Source organism: Dipodomys spectabilis, unplaced genomic scaffold (genome assembly GCF_019054845.1).
Source record: "Dipodomys spectabilis isolate Male_0828 unplaced genomic scaffold, ASM1905484v1 ptg000054l, whole genome shotgun sequence".
Taxonomy (NCBI): domain Eukaryota; kingdom Metazoa; phylum Chordata; class Mammalia; order Rodentia; family Heteromyidae; genus Dipodomys; species Dipodomys spectabilis.
Window position 1 is genome coordinate 620861 of NW_024870731.1, and position 21505 is coordinate 642365.

At 42.2% G+C, this 21505-nt stretch overlaps 1 protein-coding gene across 1 annotated transcript; it reads right to left on the reverse strand.

Annotated features, from left to right (window-relative positions):
• Positions 1-407: 407 nt before the first annotated feature.
• Positions 408-21439, reverse strand: Rab2b (RAB2B, member RAS oncogene family). Its single transcript, XM_042680193.1, has 8 exons — positions 21213-21439; positions 20925-20996; positions 15905-15972; positions 9436-9518; positions 9150-9242; positions 4860-4971; positions 3493-3561; positions 408-2033 (listed from the first exon to the last, which is right to left on the reverse strand). Exons 1-8 carry the CDS (start codon positions 21256-21258, stop codon positions 1926-1928), a joined length of 651 nt encoding a protein of 216 aa, XP_042536127.1. The 5' UTR covers positions 21259-21439; the 3' UTR covers positions 408-1925.
• Between the last annotated feature and the right edge of the window lie 66 nt (positions 21440-21505).

The window sequence follows — 21505 nt, forward strand, 5'->3', positions numbered from 1 at the left end:
TCTAGGCCCAGAGTTCAAGTCCTATGACTGACAAAAAATAAACACACACACAAGCATAATCAAAAGCAATATCCTAAATGTCTTTCAACTTCCTGTGGTGCACTGTTAACTATTACAACTAAGACAAAGCGCAGAATCTAGTATAAAACAAATCCCGGGCTGGGAAGTTGGCTCAGTGGTAGTGCGCTTGCCTTGCATGCCTGAGGCCCTGGGTTCGATTCCTCAGCACCACATAAGCCAAAAGAAAAAAGCCGGAAGTGGCGCTGTGGCCCAGAGTTCAGGCCCCACGACCGGACCCAAAAAAAAAAAAAACAAATCCCAAGAAAGCTTCTTTCATATATTTGATACAATACCCTAGAAGAAGAGTTTAGGATATAATCAGAAATGACACATGGAATATGAGCGGCTTGAATACATGTATATATTTAATGAAACAGTTCATTAACAACAACAAAAATCAGAAAATTAATGAGATCTTAGTGCTTAGAAGAAAATGAGTCATCAAGAGAAAATAGCCACTGACAGAGAAGACAACATGAAACAAAGGCAAATTTAACCAAGATAGTGTGAGATGGTGTGAAAGAGGGGATGGAGAAGCAACTAACTGTTTGAGAGCTTGATAGCCACAGTCCTGCGATACACTACACAGGCTGGGGGCAATGATCCCAGACAGGCAGGAGAGAAGAGCAATACAGAACCCAGGGCAGGGAGATGGAAGAGAAGAAGACAGAATTACCAAGAGATGACAATAAGGCCTTTTGTTTCCTCTAAAGTCTAAAATAAATCTTAAGTTTTAAAGTATGTCAGATTCAGTGATCGCATAATGAATGGCACTAGGAACTGTGAGGAATGTTGGGGGGGGTGGTTTGTAAACATAAGGGGATGGCATGAAGCCTGCTCACACAGAGCTTACAACCTATGAGGAGACAGTCTACACAGTAAAATAACTACAAAACCTCCTTATAAAGGAACATACATATAAATAAGTGTACATATGATTAACCAACATAGGAATACTAAGGAGTACTATTCACTAGGTGCTTAGAAGTCCCTAGGTCTTGCAGATTTGTCAGACTTTTAGTATTATGTTAGTGGAGAGTAAAGCATGTGCAAATGTATAGGAGTAGGAATAAATGTCACATTTAGTAAGCAGATTAGCTTGATTAGAGTAGAATGATCCAGTTAAGTATGATGAAGCAGTAAAGGTCAATTTGGTGAAAGAGACTGTGATGTTAGATCAGGTCCCTAAAATAAAATGAACAGGAATGAATGTTTTCATGCTTTCTTTACATGAGGATAAAGTGGCCTTAGGTCCAGGACCACTGCTCTCAAAAGTTCTGTTGTTACTCTAGGAGATATAGCAATTCTATTGCTATATCTCATATCTATTCCTGGTAGAGGGGCACTCAGCTTCCTTGAGCAAGCAGAAGGAATGGCCTTCTCCAAGAATTGATTTACTTCTAAAAGCAAGGAAGTAAAAAACTCAAGGCAATTCCTATGCAGATCTATCATTCAAAAGTCCTGTAGATCTTGGTAATATCAACTGTTCAATAAGCATGTCCTTGACCCTTACTACTAATTTTTGGTAAGGAGTAGACTGTTTATGACTATGTAATTTTTGGTGAGGAATAGATTGTATATGATTAATTTTTTTATTTTTAAACTACTGTGACAATCAGCTTTGATCCTATCAATGTAGAAATTTAAAAGGAGGATGAGAAGAGCCCACATCTGTACGGAATGCTCACGTCCCTAAAGAAGGACAGGTCAGTAAGGGCTCAAATTCTCCCCTGGACTTTTAAGTGGAAAGGCAAAACATCACACCTTGGAAAGAGGCTGTTCTCAGCGAAAGTAAGTGAGACCCTTTCTTTACGCCTACTGGTCTGAAGCTGTTCCAGGAAGAAAAAAGGGTTCAGGGCAGATGTTCAGCAGCAGCCAGAGTCGGAGCCTACTTCACCAGAGTTCCGTGGAGAAATGCTGGGTCCCACTGATGTTGCAATAGACTGCTGAGGTCCAATCTTGATGCCATTTGCCTGCAGAGGGAAAATAATTTCTACCTCAGTGCTAAAGTGAATGGGAGAAAGGAGAAGGGGAAAGGATAAATCATTAATTATCCATAAAAACAGATGTGACCTTGTCAGATAACTATGTGACATAGCAAACTGTGTGCAACAACAATATAGGACAGGTAAGGATAAGACAAGTAACTGTTTAAGAAACACAGTGAGCCAGTAACTAGGTGGCTCATGCCACCTAGCTGAGATCTGAGGATCACGGTTCAAAGTCAGCCCAGGCAGGAAAGTCTGTGAAATTCTTTTTTTTGTTTTGTTTTGTTTTTGGGCCCGGTCGTGGGGCCTGAACTCTGGGCCTGGGCACTGTCCCTCAGCTCTTCAGCTCAAGGCTAGCCCTCTACCACTTGAGCCACAGCACCACTTCTGGCTTTTTTCTTTTTGCTTATGTGGTACTGAGGAATCGAACCCAGGGCCTCAGGCACGCAAGGCAAACGCTCTACCACTGAGCCAACTTCCCAGCCCCTTAGCACTATTTTTTTTTTTTGTCGGTCGTGGGGCTTGAACTCTGGGCCTGGAGTCTGTGAAATTCTTATCTCCAATAAACCACCAGAAAAGCAGAAGTGGCACTGTAGCTCAAGTGGTAGAGCGCTAGCCTTGAGCTGTAGAGCTGAGGGACAGTGCTCAGGCCCAGAGTTCAAGCCCCCCCCCCCCTCCACAAAAAACAGAAAGAAACACAGTGAGCCGGGCGACAGTGGCTCATGCCTATAATCCTAGCTACTCAGGAGGCTGAGATATGAGGATTGCAGTTCAAAGCCAGCCCGGGCAGGAAAGTCTGTGAGACTCTTATCTCCAATAAACCACTAGAAAACCAGAAGTGGCTCTGTGGCTCAAGTGGTAGAGTGCTTGCCTTGAGCTGAAGAGCGCAGGGACAGGCGCAGGGACAGAGTTCAAGCCTCATCACTGACCAAAAAAAAAAAAAGAAAGAAACACAGTGGACTAGAAGTTCTTGTATCCATTTTTAGTATATTGTTATATTTGTTTCATAGGTATGTACAGAAATAAGATGTGATTAGGCAAGAATAGTAGGAGCCAAAAGAGTAGAAGCAGCATATTAGCATATGATTTTTGTTTTGTCCTCATATATGCTTTATAGAAATTGCCCTCTTGGGCATTAAGAATTACATCTCTGTAATTCTTACAATTACTCTGGATTTGTAAGAAACTGAGGCTGAGAAGAAAAACTCCCAAACTGTCTAAGTCTTTTAGGTAACCAGCTAATAATCTCTTTAAGAGAGAGAAAATGATGACATACTTCTATGTGAGTATATTAGAAGCAAACAACAAACACCTATACGCTTAAACTGGCAAAGCTACAATTGGTGTGATATTAGATGGGAAATACTTTACATGCTAGGAATGTTCCGATCCTGTTCAGAAAAAACACAGTTAACTGCCAGTACTCCACTTCCAATTTCCTCACCTCATTGTGGACATCAAACAAACCCTGCTGGATCTTCCTATATATTTCTTTGGCTGTATTAATGAAGGCCTAAAAAAGACAAAATTATTTATCACTCTTAAGCTTAGACAGAGAAATGAGGGAAAGAAAATACAAATATGATTGAGATTTCTAAGGTGAACTAGCAGAAGGGAGTTAAAATGTAGATAGTTCCTTAGATGTCTCTGTAAAAGCCACTGAACAGAAGCAGGCATGGTACATGCCTATTATCCTAGGACTTCAGAGGCTAAGACAAAATGAAGAGTTCAAAGGGAGCCTGGGCTCCAAAGCAAGATCCTTCTCAAAGCAAAAACAAGATTCAAAACAAACAAAAAAAGGACCTGGCACCAGTGGCTCAATATCTGTAATCCTAACTACTCAGGAGGCTGAGATCTGAGGATTGCAGTTGAAAGCCAGCCAGACAGGAAAGTCCATAAGATTCAATAAGCCATCAAAAAGCCAAAAGTGAGCTGTGGTTCAAGTGGTAGAGCAATAGCCTTGATCAAAAAAGGTCAAAGACAAGGCCAGTTGCTGGTGGCTCACACCTATAATCCTAGCTACTCAGGAGGCTGAGATCTAAGGATCACGGTTCAAAGCCAGCCCAGGGAAGGAAAGTCAGTGAAACTCTTATCTCCAATAAACCACCAGAAAACCAGAAGTGGCGCTGTAGCTCAAGTGGTAGAACCCTAGCCTTGAGCTGAAGGACAGCGCCCAGGCCCAAAGTTCAAGCCCTATGACCAACACTCCCTCTCTCTCCCCCCCCAAAAAAGGGTCCAAGACAAAAAGAAAAAAAAAACGTGAATAAACTTATAAACACTTGTATCCTAACACTACCAGCACTTAGATAAGGTAGGATGATATCACCCATCCAAGGCCGGCCTATGTTACACAATTGAGACCTACATCAATTTAAAAAAAAAGGGGGGGGGAGAAATGGAAGACCCAAGTTCTCCTAGGATTTCTAGGTTGGCACCATCTGCAAATAGAACAAATATATACTCTTTTCCATTAGATAGTGAAGACAGATAAAGCCAACACAGGCCTAGGAACTTATAGTAGCTAACTAAAGTAACATGTAAGTAATAGTGGTATCTAATCCACACTTACCAATTAAAGTTACTCAAAGCAAAAGTAAAATATCAGAGGTTGGAGGTGTAGCACAAGGCCTCAAGGCCTGAGTTCATATTCCACAATGGCAAAAAAAAAAAAAAAGTAAAACCTCAAGATTCAGTATTCAAAGAAAATGGAAAATGAAACAATTCCTTTCTTTACTCATTCTGAATAAAAGGACGAAGATAATGAATGATGTGATCTGTGTGAAACTTCCCCCATTCTTTTTCAAGTAGTACCTCTTCAACATTGCAGGCCGTTTTAGCAGAAGTTTCCATGAATATAAGTCCATGCTCCCGAGCAAAGGCCTCTCCTTCCTCTCGCTTCACATCCCTGCGAGATTCTAGGTCGCTGCAAGAGATTAAGAAGAAAACTAAAATAAGATAAAAGTGAAAGAAGGACTCTAGTTCTAAAAATATCTCATGATAGTTTCAACCATGAGTTAATTCATAAAGAAGATACTAAATCCTATTCTCCTGTATAGACTATTTTCCTTCCTTCCTTCCTTCCTTCCTTCCTTCCTTCCTTCCATCCTTCCTTCCTTCCTTCCTTCCTTCCTTCTTTCCTTCCTTCCTTCCTTCCTTCCTTCCTTCCTTCCTTCCTTCCTTCCTTCCTCCCTCTCTCTCTCTCTCTCTCTCTTTCTCTCGTTTTCTCTCTCTCTCTCTCTCTCTCTCTCGGTCTCTGTCTCTTTCTCTTTCTCTTTTGGTGCTGATACTGGCCTTGAACTTGGACCAAGGACAATGTGTCTGAGCATTTTTGCACTACTCCTTGAAGTGCAGCTCTACTTTCACCTTTTTTGGTGATTAATTAGAAATAAGAGTTCACAGAAGCCAGATGCTGGTGGCTCACACCTGTAATCCTACGTACTCAGGTGGCTGAGATCTGAGGATTGTAGTTCAAAGCCAGCCTAGGCTAGAAAGTCTGTGAGACCCTTACCTCCACTAAAACTATCAAAAGCCAAGCACTGGTAGCTCACACCTGTAATCCTAGCTACTCAGGAGGCTGAGATCTGAGGATTGTGGTTCAAAGCCAGCCCGGGCAGGAAAGTCCATAAGACTCTTAACTATAATTAACTACTCATGCAGAAAACCGGAAAGTGGTACTGTGGCTCAAGTGGTAGAGTACTAGCCTTGAGCTGAAGAGCTGAGGGACAGTGCCCAGGCCCAGAATTCAAGCTCCATGACTGACAAAAAAAGAAAAGAAGAAAAGAAAAAAAAGAAAAACTACCAAAAAAGCTGGAACTAGAGCTGTGGCTTAAGTTGTAGAGCCCTAGCCTTGAGCAAAAAAGAAGCTCAGGGACAGGGCACAGGCCCTGAGCTCAAGCCCACAGATTTTCCTGCCCAGGCTAGCTTCAAATCTGATCAAGTCACTTGTTCACTTAAATGAAGGACTGGATATAGCTGAGTTGTAGAATCCTTGCCTAGCACACAAGAGATCTGGTATTCAGTTCTTAGCACAGCAAAACAAAAATAAATAAAACAGTGTTAAAACCACTGCCACTAGGTTCCGGTGGCTCCTAGCTACTCAGGAAGCTGGGATCTGAGACTCGTGGTTCGAAGCCCATCTGGGCAGAAAGGTACTCATAAGACTCTTATCTATAGTTAACCACTCAAAAACCAGAAGTGGTGCTGTGGCTCAAGTGCTAGAGCTCTAAGAGGCTCAGGGACAGGGCCCAGGTCCTGAGTTCAAGTCCCACAAGTGACCAAAACAAAACAAAATAACAAAAAAAACCCCACAACACTGCCACTACCATAACAAAAGAAAAACTTTATAAATGCTTCCACTATGTATGTTAGCATTATGGCCACCTTTGGTCTTCAGCTGCACCCAGATCTGAGCTCCTCCCTGCCCTGGGGTTCCCACCAAACAGCTGGCCCCTCCCTCTCTCCACCCAGATCCACCTGAGCTCCCATCTAACTCACTTCCTACCCCCAGACCCTGCTGCTACCTAGATAGTGGAGGCCACCATGTATTCTCTCTCTCTGGGGGAAATATGGCTTTCTCCTGTGCCTGCCTGCCTCTGCATGGTCCCCTGGGATGGCTGTGATGGATTCTTTCAATGTATAGAAAAAACTGGAAGTCCTTACTTAGGCCTGTGAAATGATATGAGATATAGCGGACCACCAAATTCATCTTATATCATTCCCTTTTCAGTTCATACCAGGTTTCCTTCAAGACAAAAACTTACCAAACAAATAATAACCAAACAAAAAATCCCCACAAGGTCATGAAAGTAAAAGAGGACTAATAGAGTGGAAAAAGGATAGCAAAGGGGGGCAGGGGGAGATCAGAAAGAATAACAGATCAACAGATCAAGGAACCAGTGGCTTACAAGTAGCTATCCAGGAGGCTAAGATTATAATTCAAAGCCAGTCCAGGGAGTCAAATTCAAGAGATTTTTATCTCCATCTAGCAGAAAGCTAGAATTGGAGATGTGGTACACTGCCAGCTGTGAGAAGGAAAAAAGCAATGTGAGAGGCTCTAAGTGCAAGTTTCAGGCAGGCATGTAAGCGTGCATGTGTGCGCACACATGTACACACACATGCATACACACACAACACACACTAAAAAGAGTAATAGAGTGAGGCATTGATGGCTCATGCCTGTAATCTTTACTACTGAAGAGGCTGAGATCTGAGGATCATGGTTTAAAGCTAGCCTGAGCAAAAAAGTCACTGAGACTCTTATCTCCAATTAATCACCAAAAAGTTAGAGTAGAGCTATGACTCAAGTGGTAGAGTGCTGTCCTTTAGCAATAGAGCTCAGGGACAGCAATCAGGCCCTAAGTTCAAGCCCCAGTACCAGCAAAAAGTAATAAGAATAAAAATATGAAAATACATTATATGCATAATATATCCACATCTCATATCATTTCCCTCATATGTACACTTACATTAAATATATCCACATCTCATATCATTTCCCTCATATGTACACTTACATTAAAAAAAAAACAGTTGCTAAGGTTTATTCCAGCTCAAGTCTTTTTTTTTTTTTTTTTTTTTTGGGGGTCCGGTCATGGGGCCTGAACTCTGGGCTTGGGCACTGTCCCTCAGCTCTTCAGCTCAAGACTAGTGCTCTACCACTTGAGCCACAGCGCCACTTCCGGCTTTTTTCTTTTTGCTTACGTGGTGCTGAGGATTCGAACCCAGGGCCTCAAGCATGCAAGGCAAGCGCTCTACCACTGAGCCACCTTCCCAGCCCTCCAGCTCAAGTCTTTGATACAGTTTGTTACCCCTATATGATGCTATTTTAAAAGCCAAACTTTTTCTTGTTATTTTGATGGTTCTAGGGCTTGAACTCTGGGCCTGGGCACTGTCCCTCAGCTCTTCAACTCAAGGCTGGAGCCCTACCACTTGAGCCACACCACCACTTCTGGTTTTCTGGTGGTTAATTGGAAATAAGAGTATCATAGACTTTCCTGCCCTGGCTGGCTTTGAACCATGATCCTCAGATCTCAGCCTCCTGAGTAGCTAGGATTACAGGCGTGAGCCACCAGGGCCCAGCTAAAAGCCTTTTTTATTGCTCAGCAAGTTCTTGCCCATCCTTTAGCTTCACATCACTCTTAATCAAAAGAAAGTACCCTGGTTACTTTGCTTTTCCTTCACAATTTCTAATTCGTATAAATCACTTTATATTTAAATGACACAAATAATTTTATATATTGCTATAATTTTATATATTTTATATATTACTCCCATACAACAAGATCATAACTTGTTTTCATTTTGCAAACTGAGAGTTTGGCCAAGTATCTAACATAGAAGCTTTCAAAAATCAATAGAATCAACCAATAAATAAATAATCAATAAATAAACACAAATGGGATGCCAGTAGCTTACGCCTATATCCTAGCTACTCAAGAGGCTGAGATCTGAGAATCCTGATTCAAAGCCAGCATGGAGAGGAAACTTAATTGTAGATACTTATCTCCAGTTAACCAGCCAAAAGCTGGGAGTAGAGGTATGGCTTAAGTGGTACAACACCAACTTTCAGAGAAAAGAAAGAAAGAGAGAGAGAAAGAAAGAATGAAAGAAAGAAAGAAAGAAGGGAGGGAGGAAGGGAAGGAAAGAAGGAAGGAGAGGGAGGAAGGGAGGGAAGGGAAGGGAAAGGAAAGGAAAGGAAGGGAGGGAAGGAAGGAAGGAAGGAGAGAGACAGAGGAGAGAAAGAGAAGGAAAGGAAGAAAGGAAGGAAGGGAGGAAGGGAGGGAGGGAGGAAGAATGAATCCCAATGTCCACAGAGTATCTAGATGACTCCTGGTAAGTAATCTTTATAAAGATCAAGGCATCAATGGCCACACCTGTAATCCTAGCTTCAGGAGGCTGAGATCTGAGGATTGAGGTTCAGGGCTAGCTGGAGCAAGAAAGACCATGAAACTTTTATCTCTAATTTACAATCAAGAAACAAGAAACAGAGCTGTGGTTCAAATGGTAGATCACTATCCTTAAGCAAAAAAGCTCAGGCACAACTCTCAGGCCTTGAGATCAAGCCCCAGAACCAGTAGGGGGAAAAAAAAGATCAACTATTACCTCTTATTTCCAATAAGCATGATAACCATATTAGAGCTGGAGTGCTGGCGGGCATCCTCTAACCATGAGGTCAGGTGGTTAAAGGTTTCACGTCTGCAATAGAAAAGTTTAGAAGGTGAGTCAGAAGTCTATCTCCAAAGTCCACAGCAATTCCAAATGTATGGAGAAATGGAGGAAGTTTCATGCAAACAAAAAAGTATAACAGAGGCCACCCTTAGTTAGCAGTGTTATTGAAACCAGTTGACAGAGAGAATAGGGAGAAGAGTTTCCACAGAAACCAGCTCACCTGGTAATGTCGTACACTAGCAGTGCTCCAGCTGCTCCCCGATAGTAGGAACGAGTGATAGAACGGAAGGATTCTTGCCCAGCCTTTTGTATCATTATGACAACAAAATACCAATAAAACTAGGTTATTTCAGACAAGTGACCTAATGACATACCACCCATAGAAAAGGACTTAACTATAGGAAGAAAGTCAATCAGGTAAGAATGTTATGGAAAGGAACTCTGCCTGCCAGGGAGAAGCTCAAGTAGAAAGTAGATATTTTTGGGGGAGGGGAAGGGGGTCCGGTCGTGGGGCCTGATCTCTGGGCCTGGGCACTGTCCCTCAGCTCTTCAGCTCAAGGCTAGCGCTCTACCACTTGAGTCACAGCGCCACTTCCGGCTTTTTTCTTTTCGCTTATGTGGTGCTGGGGAATCGAACCCAGGGTCTCGAGCATGCAAGGCAAGCGCTCTACCACTCAGCCACCTTCCCAGCCCAGAAAGTAGATATTTTTTAATGAGAGAGTAATTGATATTTCAGTTGAGTAACTATTTCCCTTATGAGATTATCCATGAAATTGCTGCATGTTTAATTTCACTAGATATTAAACCAGCACTAAATGCCAGTAGCATCTTACAGATAGCAAGAACATCAAAGACCTTGGCATAGATTTCCCAACCTATGTGAGAACTAGAAACGTGTGTTCAATTACAAATATTGAATACATCACATCACTCTTCCTGTTCTTGTTCCTGTATATGTAAAAATGAAAATTATCTTAGAATGCCACAGTACTCTGACAAATAGAAGATTCATTCTAATAGATCAACTTAGAATACCAAATACAAGGGCTGGGAAGGTGGCTCAGTGGTAGAGCGCTTGCCTTGCAATGCATGAGGCCCTGGGTTCGATTCCTCAGCACCACATAAGCAAAAAGAATACCAAATACAAAACATTAAATTGAGCATAAGCTAATTGGCCTTTAGAATCTGATTAAAAAAAAAAAAGAAGAAGAAGAAGAATTCTGATAATAGCAGAACTACCTGAATGTCTCCTGCTGACATCCTGCCAGGAAAACAGGAATAAGGAACAAGGACCATTACAGAAAAAAAGAAGGAAAGGAAAAGAAAAGATGCTGGCACTGGTGGCTTATACCAATAATCCTAGCTACTGAGGAAGCTGAGATCTGAGGATAATTCAAAGCCATCCTGGGCCACGAAAAAAACTGAAAGTAGAGGTGTGTTTCAGGTGGTAAAGAGCTAGCCCTTGAATAAAAAAATCTCAAGCCCGGGCGCTTGTGGCTCACACCTGTAATCCTAGCTACGCAGGAGGCTGAGATCTGAGGATCTTGGTTCAAAGCCAGCCCAGGCAGGAAAGACTGTGAGAGTCCTATCTCCAATAAACCACCAGAAAACTGGAAGTGGCGCTGTAGCTCAAGTAGTAGAGCACTCACTCTCCTTGAGCTGAAGAGCTGAGGGACAGCGCCCAAGCCCAGAGTTCGAGCCCCATGACCAACAACAACAACAACAAAAAGCCTTGAGTATACAAGCTCCAGGACCAGCATGTACACAAAAAAGAAAGAAAGGAAAGAAAAATAAAGAAGGAAGGAAGGAAGGAAGGAGAGAAAAGACTTTTCACACAATAATCTCATTTGGAAGTACAAGTTGTCATGTCGCAAATGAACTTTACAACTTTGGTGTGTGGGGGGGGGAGGATTGGGTGGGGGGGCGGGGGGAGGCTGGGAAGGGATGGGAAGGGTAAACAAAGGAGGAGGCTACAATGCTTGATAAGAAATGTACTCACTATCTTGCCCATGTAATTGTAACCCCTCTGTACAGTATTTTCACAATAAAAAATAATAAAAAAATCTCATTTGTAGTTGAGCAAAATATTGCTTTATTTATAACTGAGCAATTAATAAACTCCCCTAAATACGTGCTTCTTATGCTTTCCTTTTCTTTCTTTTCTTTTTTTCCCCATTCCTAGGGCTTGAACTCTGGGTTGGGGTGCTATCACTGAGCTCCTTTTGCTCAAGGCTAGTACTCTACCACTTGAGCCACAGCTCCACGTGATTAATTGGACATAAGAGTCTCGTGAACTTTCTCCTGCCCTGGCTACCTTCAAACTGTGATCCTCAGATCTGAAACTCAAGTAGCTAAGATTACAGGTGTAAGCCACTGGTACCTGGGTATCGTGCTTTCTTGATAAAATGTTTTTTATTCATTTAGGGAAGGAAATGTATCTTTTAAATAACATGAATAATCCTAGCCACTCAGGAGGCTGAGATCTGAGGATCGTGGTTCAAAGCCAGCCCAGGCAGGAAAGTCCATGAGACTATTATCTCCAATTAACCACCAGAAAACCAGAAGTGGCGCTGTGGTTCAAATGTTAGAGTGCTAGCCTTGAGCTGAAGAGCTGAGAGACAGTCCCCAGGCCCAGAGTTCAAGCCCTAGATCCATCAAAACAACAACAAAAAGCTTGGAAGATTACTATTCTTTTTTTTTTCTTACTGCCAGTATTCAGGCTTAAACTCAGGCTTAATGCTCACTCAGCTTGCTTGCTCACAGCTCGTGTTCTACCACTTGCATCATGGATACATCTAGCCAGACACTTTGCTGGGTTTTTTTTTTTTTTTAATTTTTTTTTTTTGGTCCGGTCGTGGGGCCTGAACTCTGGGCCTGGGCACTGTCCCTTAGCTCTTCAATTCAAGGCTAGCGCTCTACCACTTGAGTCACAGCACCACTTCTGGCTTTTTTCTTTTTGCTTATGCGGTGCTGAGGAATTGAACCCAGGGCCTCATGCATGCAAGGCAAGCGCTCTACCACTGAGCCACCTTCCCAGTCCCGTTGCTGGTTATTGTAGAGATGGAGTCTAGCAGACCTTTCTGCTCAAGCTTGCTTTCTTTACAGTCTTCTAATCTCAGCTAGGATTACAAGGGTGAGACACCAGTACCTAACTTACCATTCATGTTTTACACACAGGAAAACTAAATTGAGGATAAAGGACGATAAAAGACTCTTTCACAAAAGAATAGCAATAATGGTGAAGATACTAACAGTAACACTACAATAGTCTTACTATTTTTTGTACAGTTTGTTAAGTGTCAGAAAAGACAATAAAGTTTCTCACTTAGTTCTTTCAGCAGCCCTGGGACAGATAGTTATTTCTCTTTGAAAATGGAAAAATAAGGTTCAAAGGGGCAAGTTCAGTAACCTGCCAAAAATTATTCAGCAGTACTATAATTTAAACTTAGCATCTTAGTATTTACTAAAAAAATTAAGTTTTTTTCTCTTACCTATTATACTATATAATCTAAATCAGGTTTGATTGATAAAAGAGAGATCCAGTCCACTAACTCTAAGGTTATTTTTCCAACAATACCATACTGATACTTTATAAGAATCAACAGGCTTGACACCAATGCCTGTAATCCTAGCTACTCAGGTGGCTGAGATCTGAGAGTCCTGGTCTGCCAGCCCAGGCATATAAATCCAAGAAACTTTTCCAGTTAACCAGCAAAAAACTGGTACAGGAATGGCTCAAATGATAGAGCACTAGTCTTGAGTAAAAAAGCTAAAGGACAGTGCCCTAGACCCAAGTGTAAGCCCTAGCATCAACACTCACAAAAAAACAAAAGAGGGCTGGGAAGGTGGTTCAGTGGTAGAGCACTTGCCTTGCATGCATGAGGCCCTGGGTTCAATTCCTCAGCACCACATAAGCAAAAAGAAAAAAGCTGGACGTGGCGCTGTGGCTCAAGTGGTAGAGCACTAGCTTTGAGTTGAAGAGCTGAGGGATAGCGCCCAGAGTTCAGGCCCCATGACCGGACTCCCAAAAAAACAAAAAACAAAAAAATCAAAAAGTCATGAAGCAGGGCTGGAGGCATGGCTCAAGTGGTAGAGTGCAAGCTGAGCAAATATAAGGACCTGAGTTCAAATCCCAATACTTGGAAAGAATAAAAAATTAAAATCATAGGATAATAAGAGGTAGGTTAAAATACTTAATTGAGAATCACAGTAAAAAATGCCTCAACAAAAAAGAAGGGAATATGAAGCAGCTCTTTAAAAACAAAAATAATATGCAGGAGCTGGGAATGTGGCTTAGTGGTGGCAGAGTGCTTGCCTAGCATGCATGAAGCCCTGGGTTTGTTTCCTCAGTACCACATAATCAGAAAAGGACAGAAGTAGTACTGTGGCTCAAGTGGTAAAGTGCTAGCCTTGAACAAAAGAAGCTCAGGGACACTACCAAGGATCTGAGTTCAAGCCCCAGTACTGGCTTGAATAAATAGCCATAGAACAACAAGAAATTACATTTAGGAAGTGGCGCTGTAGCTCAAGTGGTAGAGCGCTCGCCTTGAGCTGAAAAGCTGAGGGACAATGCCCAGGCCCAGAGTTCAAGCCCCACAACCGACAAAAAAAAAAAAAAAAGAAATTACATTTAATATGTATATATCTATATGTGTGTGTGTGTGGGCGGGGGGGACAGCGGAATAAGGAGAAAAAAAGGAAGAAAATGAACATAGAGGGCTGGGAAAGTGGCTCAGCGGTAGAGTGCTTGCCTGCATACATAAGGCCCTGGGTTCGATTTCAGCACCACATAAGCAGAAAAAGCTGGAAGTGGTGCTATGGCTCAAGTGGTAGAGCGCTTGCCTTGAGCTAAAGAGCTGAGGGACAGCTCCCAGGCCCAGAGTTCAAGTCCCATGACCAACAAAACAAAACAAAACAGAGAATGAACACAGAAAAAATAACTTGGATGCTCCTTGAAAATATAATGATTTTTTTGTTGTTTTTTTTTGGGTCCAATCATGGGGCCTGAACTCTGGGCCTGGGCGCTGTCCCTCAGCTCTTCAGCTCAAGGCTAGCGCTCTACCACTTGAGCCATAGCGCCACTTCCAGCTTTTTTCTTTTTGCTTATGTGGTGCTGGGGAATCGAACCCAGGGCCTCAGGCATGCAAGGCAAGCGCTCTACCACTGAGCCACCTTCCCAGCCCCGAAAATATAATGGTTTTAACTCACAGTTCTGAGTAGAAAAGGTCAAATAATAAGTACAAAACAAGAAGAGTATATAAGAAAAGAACTAAACAGAAACAGGAAGAGATATTTTAGTTAAATATTAGAAACTATTTTCTAGCTACCTTTAACTATAATAGAGACTAAGATATTTTCCTCAGGGGAAAGAAAAGTATAAAGCAAACGAGATAATACACATAAAAACAATTTATCTAGAAGCAAAATTACACTAAACCAAGATAAACTTTGGCAGTACTACATTTATCAAATTTTAAAATATACACACTTTTGAGATAGAATTCCCATTTCTGGGCTGGTATTCTACAGAAATTTTCATATATTTGCATAAATATATTTGAGCTGAAGAGTGCAGGGACAACGCCCAGGCCGAAAGTTCAAGCCCCACGACCGACAAAAAAAAAATGAGAACCTAATTTTCCATCAGTGAGAGGATGGCTAAATAAATATATTTAATATATTCTATGACTAGTCACTAGTTAAAAGATATTAAGAATGTCTGTATGTATTGATATTGAGAAATCACCAAAATATGGAGATTGTCACGTTAAAAAAAATTCCCATTTATAGATCCTTAAGGCATATACACTCATCAATAATGATTCTTCTGGCACAAAGGCAATTAAACTGAGAGGAAGAGTTTATGGGTATAAAGTGGACATTCACAATAAACTTAAATTGTTTGATTCTTTCTCTCTCTCATTTATTTTTTGTTGGTTGTGTGGCTTGAACTCAGGATCTTTGGGTGCTATACCTGAGCTCTTTTGCTTAAGGCTAGAACTCTACCACTTTGAACCACAGTCCATATCTGGTTTTCTGGTGGTTAATTTGTTTTGTTTTGTTTTGGTCGGTCATGGGGCTTGAACTCTGGGCCTGGGCGCTGTCCCTCAGCTCTTCAGCTCAAGGCAAGTGCTCTACCACTTGAGCCACAGTGCCACTTCTGGTTTTCCAGTGGTTTATTGGGGATAAGAGTGTTACGGACTTTCCTGCCTAGGCTGGCTTTGAACTGCGATCCTCAGATCTCAGCCTCCTGAGTAGCTAGGATTATAGGTGTGAGCTACCAGCGCCCAGCTTCTGGTGGTTAATTGGAGATAAGAGTCTCGCAGCCTTTCCTGCCCAGGCTGGCTTTGAACTAGGATCCTCAGGTCTCAGCCTTCTGAGTAGCTAGGTTTACAGGCATGAGTCACCAGTGCCTGGCCTTAATTTTATTTTAGTTTTTTAAACCAAACAATTTAAGTTTTGGGCTATTTAAAATAAAGAAGACATGGCCTTTTTTTATTGTTATTATTAAGATAGGGTCTCATTATGTAATGTAGGCTGGCTTTAAACTCAAGATCCTCTCGCCTCCCTCTTGCTTCTGTCAACTGAGTGTTGGGATTGTAGGTATGTATCACCATGCTTCGTAGCATAAAATTATACTGTGATATTTGGATCTTGATCATTGATTAAATTATTTTGTCCTCTCTTACCGTATCCCAGATTTGTAGTTTGATTTGTTTTCCATCAATGTTGACCATTCGCGCTCCAAACTCCACTCCTGCCAGTAAAGACCAAGAGAATATGAGCTTCATGAACTACCTACCTGTTGAATGAGAGGTTTATGCTTTTGCTCAGGTGCTTTAATTTATTCCTTGTTTGTTCTTTTTTTTTTTTGTCGGTTGTGGGGCTTGAACTCTGGGCCTGGGCACTGTCCCTCAGCTCTTCAGCTCAAGGCAAGCGCTCTACCACTTGAGCTACAGCGCCACTTCTGGTTTTCTGGTGGTTTATTGGAGATAGGAGTCTCACAGTCTCTTCTGCCTGGGTTGGCTTTGAACCACGATCCTCAGATCTCAGCCTCCTGAGTAGCTAGGATTACAGGCGTGAGCCACCAGCGCCCGGCTCCTTGTTTGTTCTTAATGCCAGTAAGCCCATACTGCTACCTATTTGCTCCTGTTATTTTTGTGTTCCTTTCATTTATTCATTTCTCTCCTAGAGTTAAAAAGTTGTGTTCTACCAATATACAAGGACACGTGCACCTCCATGTTTATTGCAGCACTGTTCACAATAGCTAGGATATGGAAACAACCTAGGTGCCCCACCACAGATGAATGGATCCAAAAATTGTGGTATCTATACACAATGGAATATTATGCAGCCATTAGAAATGACAAAATAATGGTATTTGCAGGGAAATGGATGGAGCTAGAAGGAACCATGTTGAGCGAGGTAAGCCAAGAACGAAGAGACAAATGGTACATGGTCTCCCTGATAAGTGGATGCTAAATCCAAAAGGTTAGGTGAAACGACAAAACTAACAGGACTTAAGAAACAAAGAACTCCCGCTCATCTGGTTGAACCACTACTAAATATCCCCATGCTGCTGATCACAAATATGGTATATAACATGTGAACACTGTTATATATTACAGACTGTGGTAGACAATTTGCTCCAGGGAAGTTAGAATGAACTTGTGACTTTGAAATTATATAATCATTTAATCACAATCAAAAAAAAAAAAAAGAACCTCGGGGAAGGGAGGGAGGGAGGGGATGGTAGGGGGAAAACAATGGAGGGGGTAACAATGTTCAAGAGGAAGTGTACTCATAACCTCACTCATGTAACTGTAACCCTCTGTATAGTAGCTTTACAATAAAAAAAAAAAAAAAAGAACCTCGGGGAAGGGAGGGAGGGAGGGGATGGTATGGGGAAAACAATGGAGGGGGTAACAATGTTCAAGAGGAAGTGTACTCATTACCTCACTCATGTAACTGTAACCCTCTGTATAGTAGCTTTACAATTAAAAAAAAAAAAAGTTGTGTTCTAGGGGCTGGGAAGATGGCTCAGTGGTAGAGCACTTGCCTTGCATACCTCTGAGGCCCTGGTTCGATTCCTCAGCACCACGTAAGCAAAAGGAAAAAAGCCGGAAGTGGCGCTGTGGCTCAAGTGGTAGAGCGCTAGCCTTGAGCTGAAGAGCTGAGAGAGCTGAGAGACAGCGCCCAGGCCCAGAGTTCAGGCCCCATGACCGGACCCCAAAAAAAAAGTTGTGTTCTAGGGCAGGGATGAAACTCAGTGATAGAGCACTTGCCTTGTAAAAATGTCAGGCCCTTCGTTTGATGCCTAGCCTCCCCACTTTCTCTTCCCCCTTATCAAAAATAACTGTTTGATAATAATGCTCTAAGAAATGTAACCTCGCAATGTTAACCCTTAAATTTAACTAATGTTTAATTTTATAATTTAAAAACTTTTATTTATTTTTATTGCCAGTCATAGGGCTTGAACTCTGGGCCTGGGAGCTGTCCCTGAGCTTTTGAACTCAAGGGTAGTGGTCTACCACTTGAGCTCCCCTTCAAGCTTCTTCTTTTTTTTTTCTTTTTTTCTTTTTTTTGGGGGGTCTGGTTGTGGGGCCTGAACTCTGGGCCTAGGCACTGTCCCTCAGCTCTTCAGCTCAAGGCTAGCGCTCTACCACTGGAGCCACAGCTCCACTTCCAGCTTTTTTCTTTTTTTTTTTTGCTTACGTGGTGCTGAGGAATCGAACCCAGGTCCTCATGCATGCAAGGCAAGCGCTCTACCACTGAGCCACCTTCCCAGCCCTCTTTTTTTCTTTTTTTTTGTAGTTTAGTGGAGATAAGAGTCTCATGGACTTTCCTGACTGGGCTAGTTTTGAACCATGATCCTCAGATCTCATTACAGTCGTGAGCTAGGGTACCAGCTAAAAAACTTCTAAATGTTTTCTGCCATTGTCTCAGGGTACCCTTGGTTATCTGTATTGTATGAAACAGCATTTTTTTTTTTTGTAATTCTAGAAATCTTCATTTAGGAAAAGTGCCGAGCCAAGAGATAAGTCCTCTACACCAATGATTCATTATCAATCACCAATTATCAAATCTCCTAGTAAAATAGCCTCTCTTGTAGAAATTTGGAAACCAACCATCTGAATTAGGCATTAGGTTTACCAAGAATTCTTTTATTTTTATTGTTTATTTTTTGGGGGAATACGGTCGTGGGGCCTGAATTCTGGGCCTGGGTGCTGTCCCTCAGCTCTTCAGCTCAAGCCTAGCACTCTACCAATTGAGCCACAGCGCCACTTCCGGCTTTTTTCTTTTTGCTTACATGGTGCTGAGGAATTGAACCCAGGGCCTCAGGCATGCAAGGCAAGCGCTCTACCACTAAGCCACCTTCCCAGCCCCCCAAGAATTTTTTATTATTCTCAAGATACCAGACCAAGCCAGGCACTGGTGGCTTACACCTGTAATCCTAGCTACTCAGGAGACTGAGATCTGCCAGTCCTGGCAGGAAAGTCCATGAGACTCTTATCTCCAATAAACCACCAGAAAACCGGCCCAGAGTTCAAGCCCCATGACCACCAAAGAAAAAAACAAAAGATGCCAGACTAAAATCCTTAATAAAGCCACCATATTAAAAATACTGAGCTGTCCGTTAATGATAATTTCTATTTCACTTTGCAAATAGCATGAGGATCTGATTTTGAAGAAAGATCATTAATCTATCTTGCCCTAAGGATTGATATTGTACCTATTTTTGGCTCTATATGGATATGCCCAGTAGATGTTTATGGAATGACACAACAAAGCTTTCATTATTTCATCTGCTTCATCAAGAATCAAAATGCAACTAGCTACTGAAAAAATCACCAAGTCTTTTATGTTTCTTTCTGAACAATAGCAATAGAATTTCAATAGACAAGAAACTAAAAAAATAACTTTTTTCTCCTTTTACAAAATTTTCCTTAGCTGAGATTCTTACACTTTGCACATAATTTCTATCAATCTGACTGCCACGGTCCATAGAAGTGAACTCAGAAAGAAACACAGGCTCTATTGGATGGTGGGGAAAATGTGATCATCCTACTCCTCTGCAAAGCTTGCCATTGGCTACCCATAACCACTGAGAATTTCAAAATCTGATACCTATTTTTTTCTCTAGTTTTATATCTTGCTGTTTTCCACTTCAAAGTCCATGCTCCAGCCACAGTAAATTACTTAAAATTTTCCAAAAGTGGCTGCAACTCTGCCACCCCGATACTTCCTTTGTTATTTCCCTTATTCTGGTCATTTCCCCTTCATCTCTAAAACCGTCCTATCTGGCTAACTCCTTTTCACTCTTAATTTCCAGCATCTCCCCACTCCTAGCCTTTGCAATAGAAACTTAGCCCCCATCTCCTTCACTAGGAGCTTCCAAGTTACTCAAGAGCCTCCATGATGTTTTATTAAGCATTTCCATTAGTGCCTCTCATAGTGTGGGTTAAGTGATTATTTAATACCACAGGGAAAAATATTTTCTGATTAATGTTATCCTCTAAATCTTTTTCTAACTCCACAGGTAGGATGTGAACATAGCAGTATGGTAAGAGCAACAACTTGGGGTTTTATTTAGAAATAAATGGGATGGGAATGTGGCTTAGTGGAAGAGTGCCTGCCTAGCATGTATGAAGCCCTAGGTTTTGATTCCTCAGTACCACATAAACAGAAAAAGCCGGAAGTGGCTCTGTAGCTCAAGTGAAAGAGTGCTATCCTTGAGCAAAAAGAAGCTCAGGGACAATGTCCAGGCCCTAGGTTCAAGCCCCAGGCAAAAGGAAAGAAGGAAGGAGAGAGAGACACAGAGAGAGAGAGAGAGAGAGAGAGAGAGAAAGAAAGAAAGAGAAAGAAAGAAACTGCAATTCCATGGCAAGAAAACTAGCTATGTAAACATTGCTTGTTTGGTCTAGCTGGAGGCTAGCTGGGCTAGCCTCTGCAGTCCATGCCTTATTGCAAATGTGTGGAAGATGTGTGTGTGTGTTGTGTGTTGGTTCTGGGACTTAAATGCAGGGCCTGGGCACTGTGCCTGAGTATTTTTTGCTCAAGGCTATCACTCTGCAACTTGAGCTACAGTTCTGGTTTGAGCTTTTTGTTAGTTAACTGAAGATGAGCTTCACAGACTTTCCTGCCTGGGCTGGCTTTGAACTCAGATCTCAGTCTCCTGAGTAGCTAGGATTACAGTCATGAGTCATCAACACCTGGCTCTTTTTTCTCCCCTAAGTTACTAGTTTCAGTTGCTTTTTCATTCATTCTAAGACTAGAATGGCTCCTTCTTCTTGCTTCCTTCTTTCCAACACACGCATTCACATATGCATACACTAACCCATGTATTGGTGCAGACAATACTTTGAAAATATGTGAGCTTTGTACTAATTTCCCACAAGCTACCAGATGAGTTTTTTAATAAGCAGTCATGCTTTCGTGTGGTTTTCCACAAATAGTCAAATTTGAAGGAAAAGGAAAAACAAAAAATACTATGGCAACTAGCCCTTACCTCACATTCATCTCTAAAGTTACCTTTTAATTATTCATTTTATTTATAGCGTTTGATTATTCACTTCATTTAACATGACTTCGGACTAAAGTAGTGAGAAGTAATTTTTTACTTTGGACACTTAAGACTACTAATTTTATATCAGCAGTGTAACTAATTGGGTTTTACCTCTGCTGTTACAAGTAGCTAGCTATACTTACCTATTGTGAGGTCGTGAACAGGCTGGAATCGCTTGTCGGTAAACTGCAGGAGGAGACATGACTTGCCCACACCTGAAAGACCAGCAATTACGTTCCAGACGGCACGCGGCCAGGAGATGCAGTGCCCAGCTCCAGACTCAGCGTCAGGGGCTGAGGGAGGGGAGCCCAGAGCCCCGCCCCTGGCCAGCCGCCCCGCCCCCGCCCTCTAAATGAGCCCCGCCCCCGAGGCCCGATTTGGAAGCTTCAGAACCCTGTCCCGGCCTTGGAGGCGGACTACCTGCCGGTTACCTGTGTCTCCAATGATGATATACTTGAAGAGATAAGCATAAGTCATGGTCCTGGTTCCTCTGTATTCCGGGTCGGCCCGATTTCTACAACCACTTACCTTGGACCTCTCTATCCACTCAGTCTACAGATCTCCTCCCCACCACACTCCAGCCTCTCTAGCCCAGACCAACGTCTCTATTGTCCTCCCCAGAAAGCCTCTTGTCTCATTCCGAAGTACCCGACGCAGCATCCAGGGACGCCTCTAGCGCTTCTACCTGTCATTACCCTACCAAGCGCCAGGGGGCGGTAGCTAG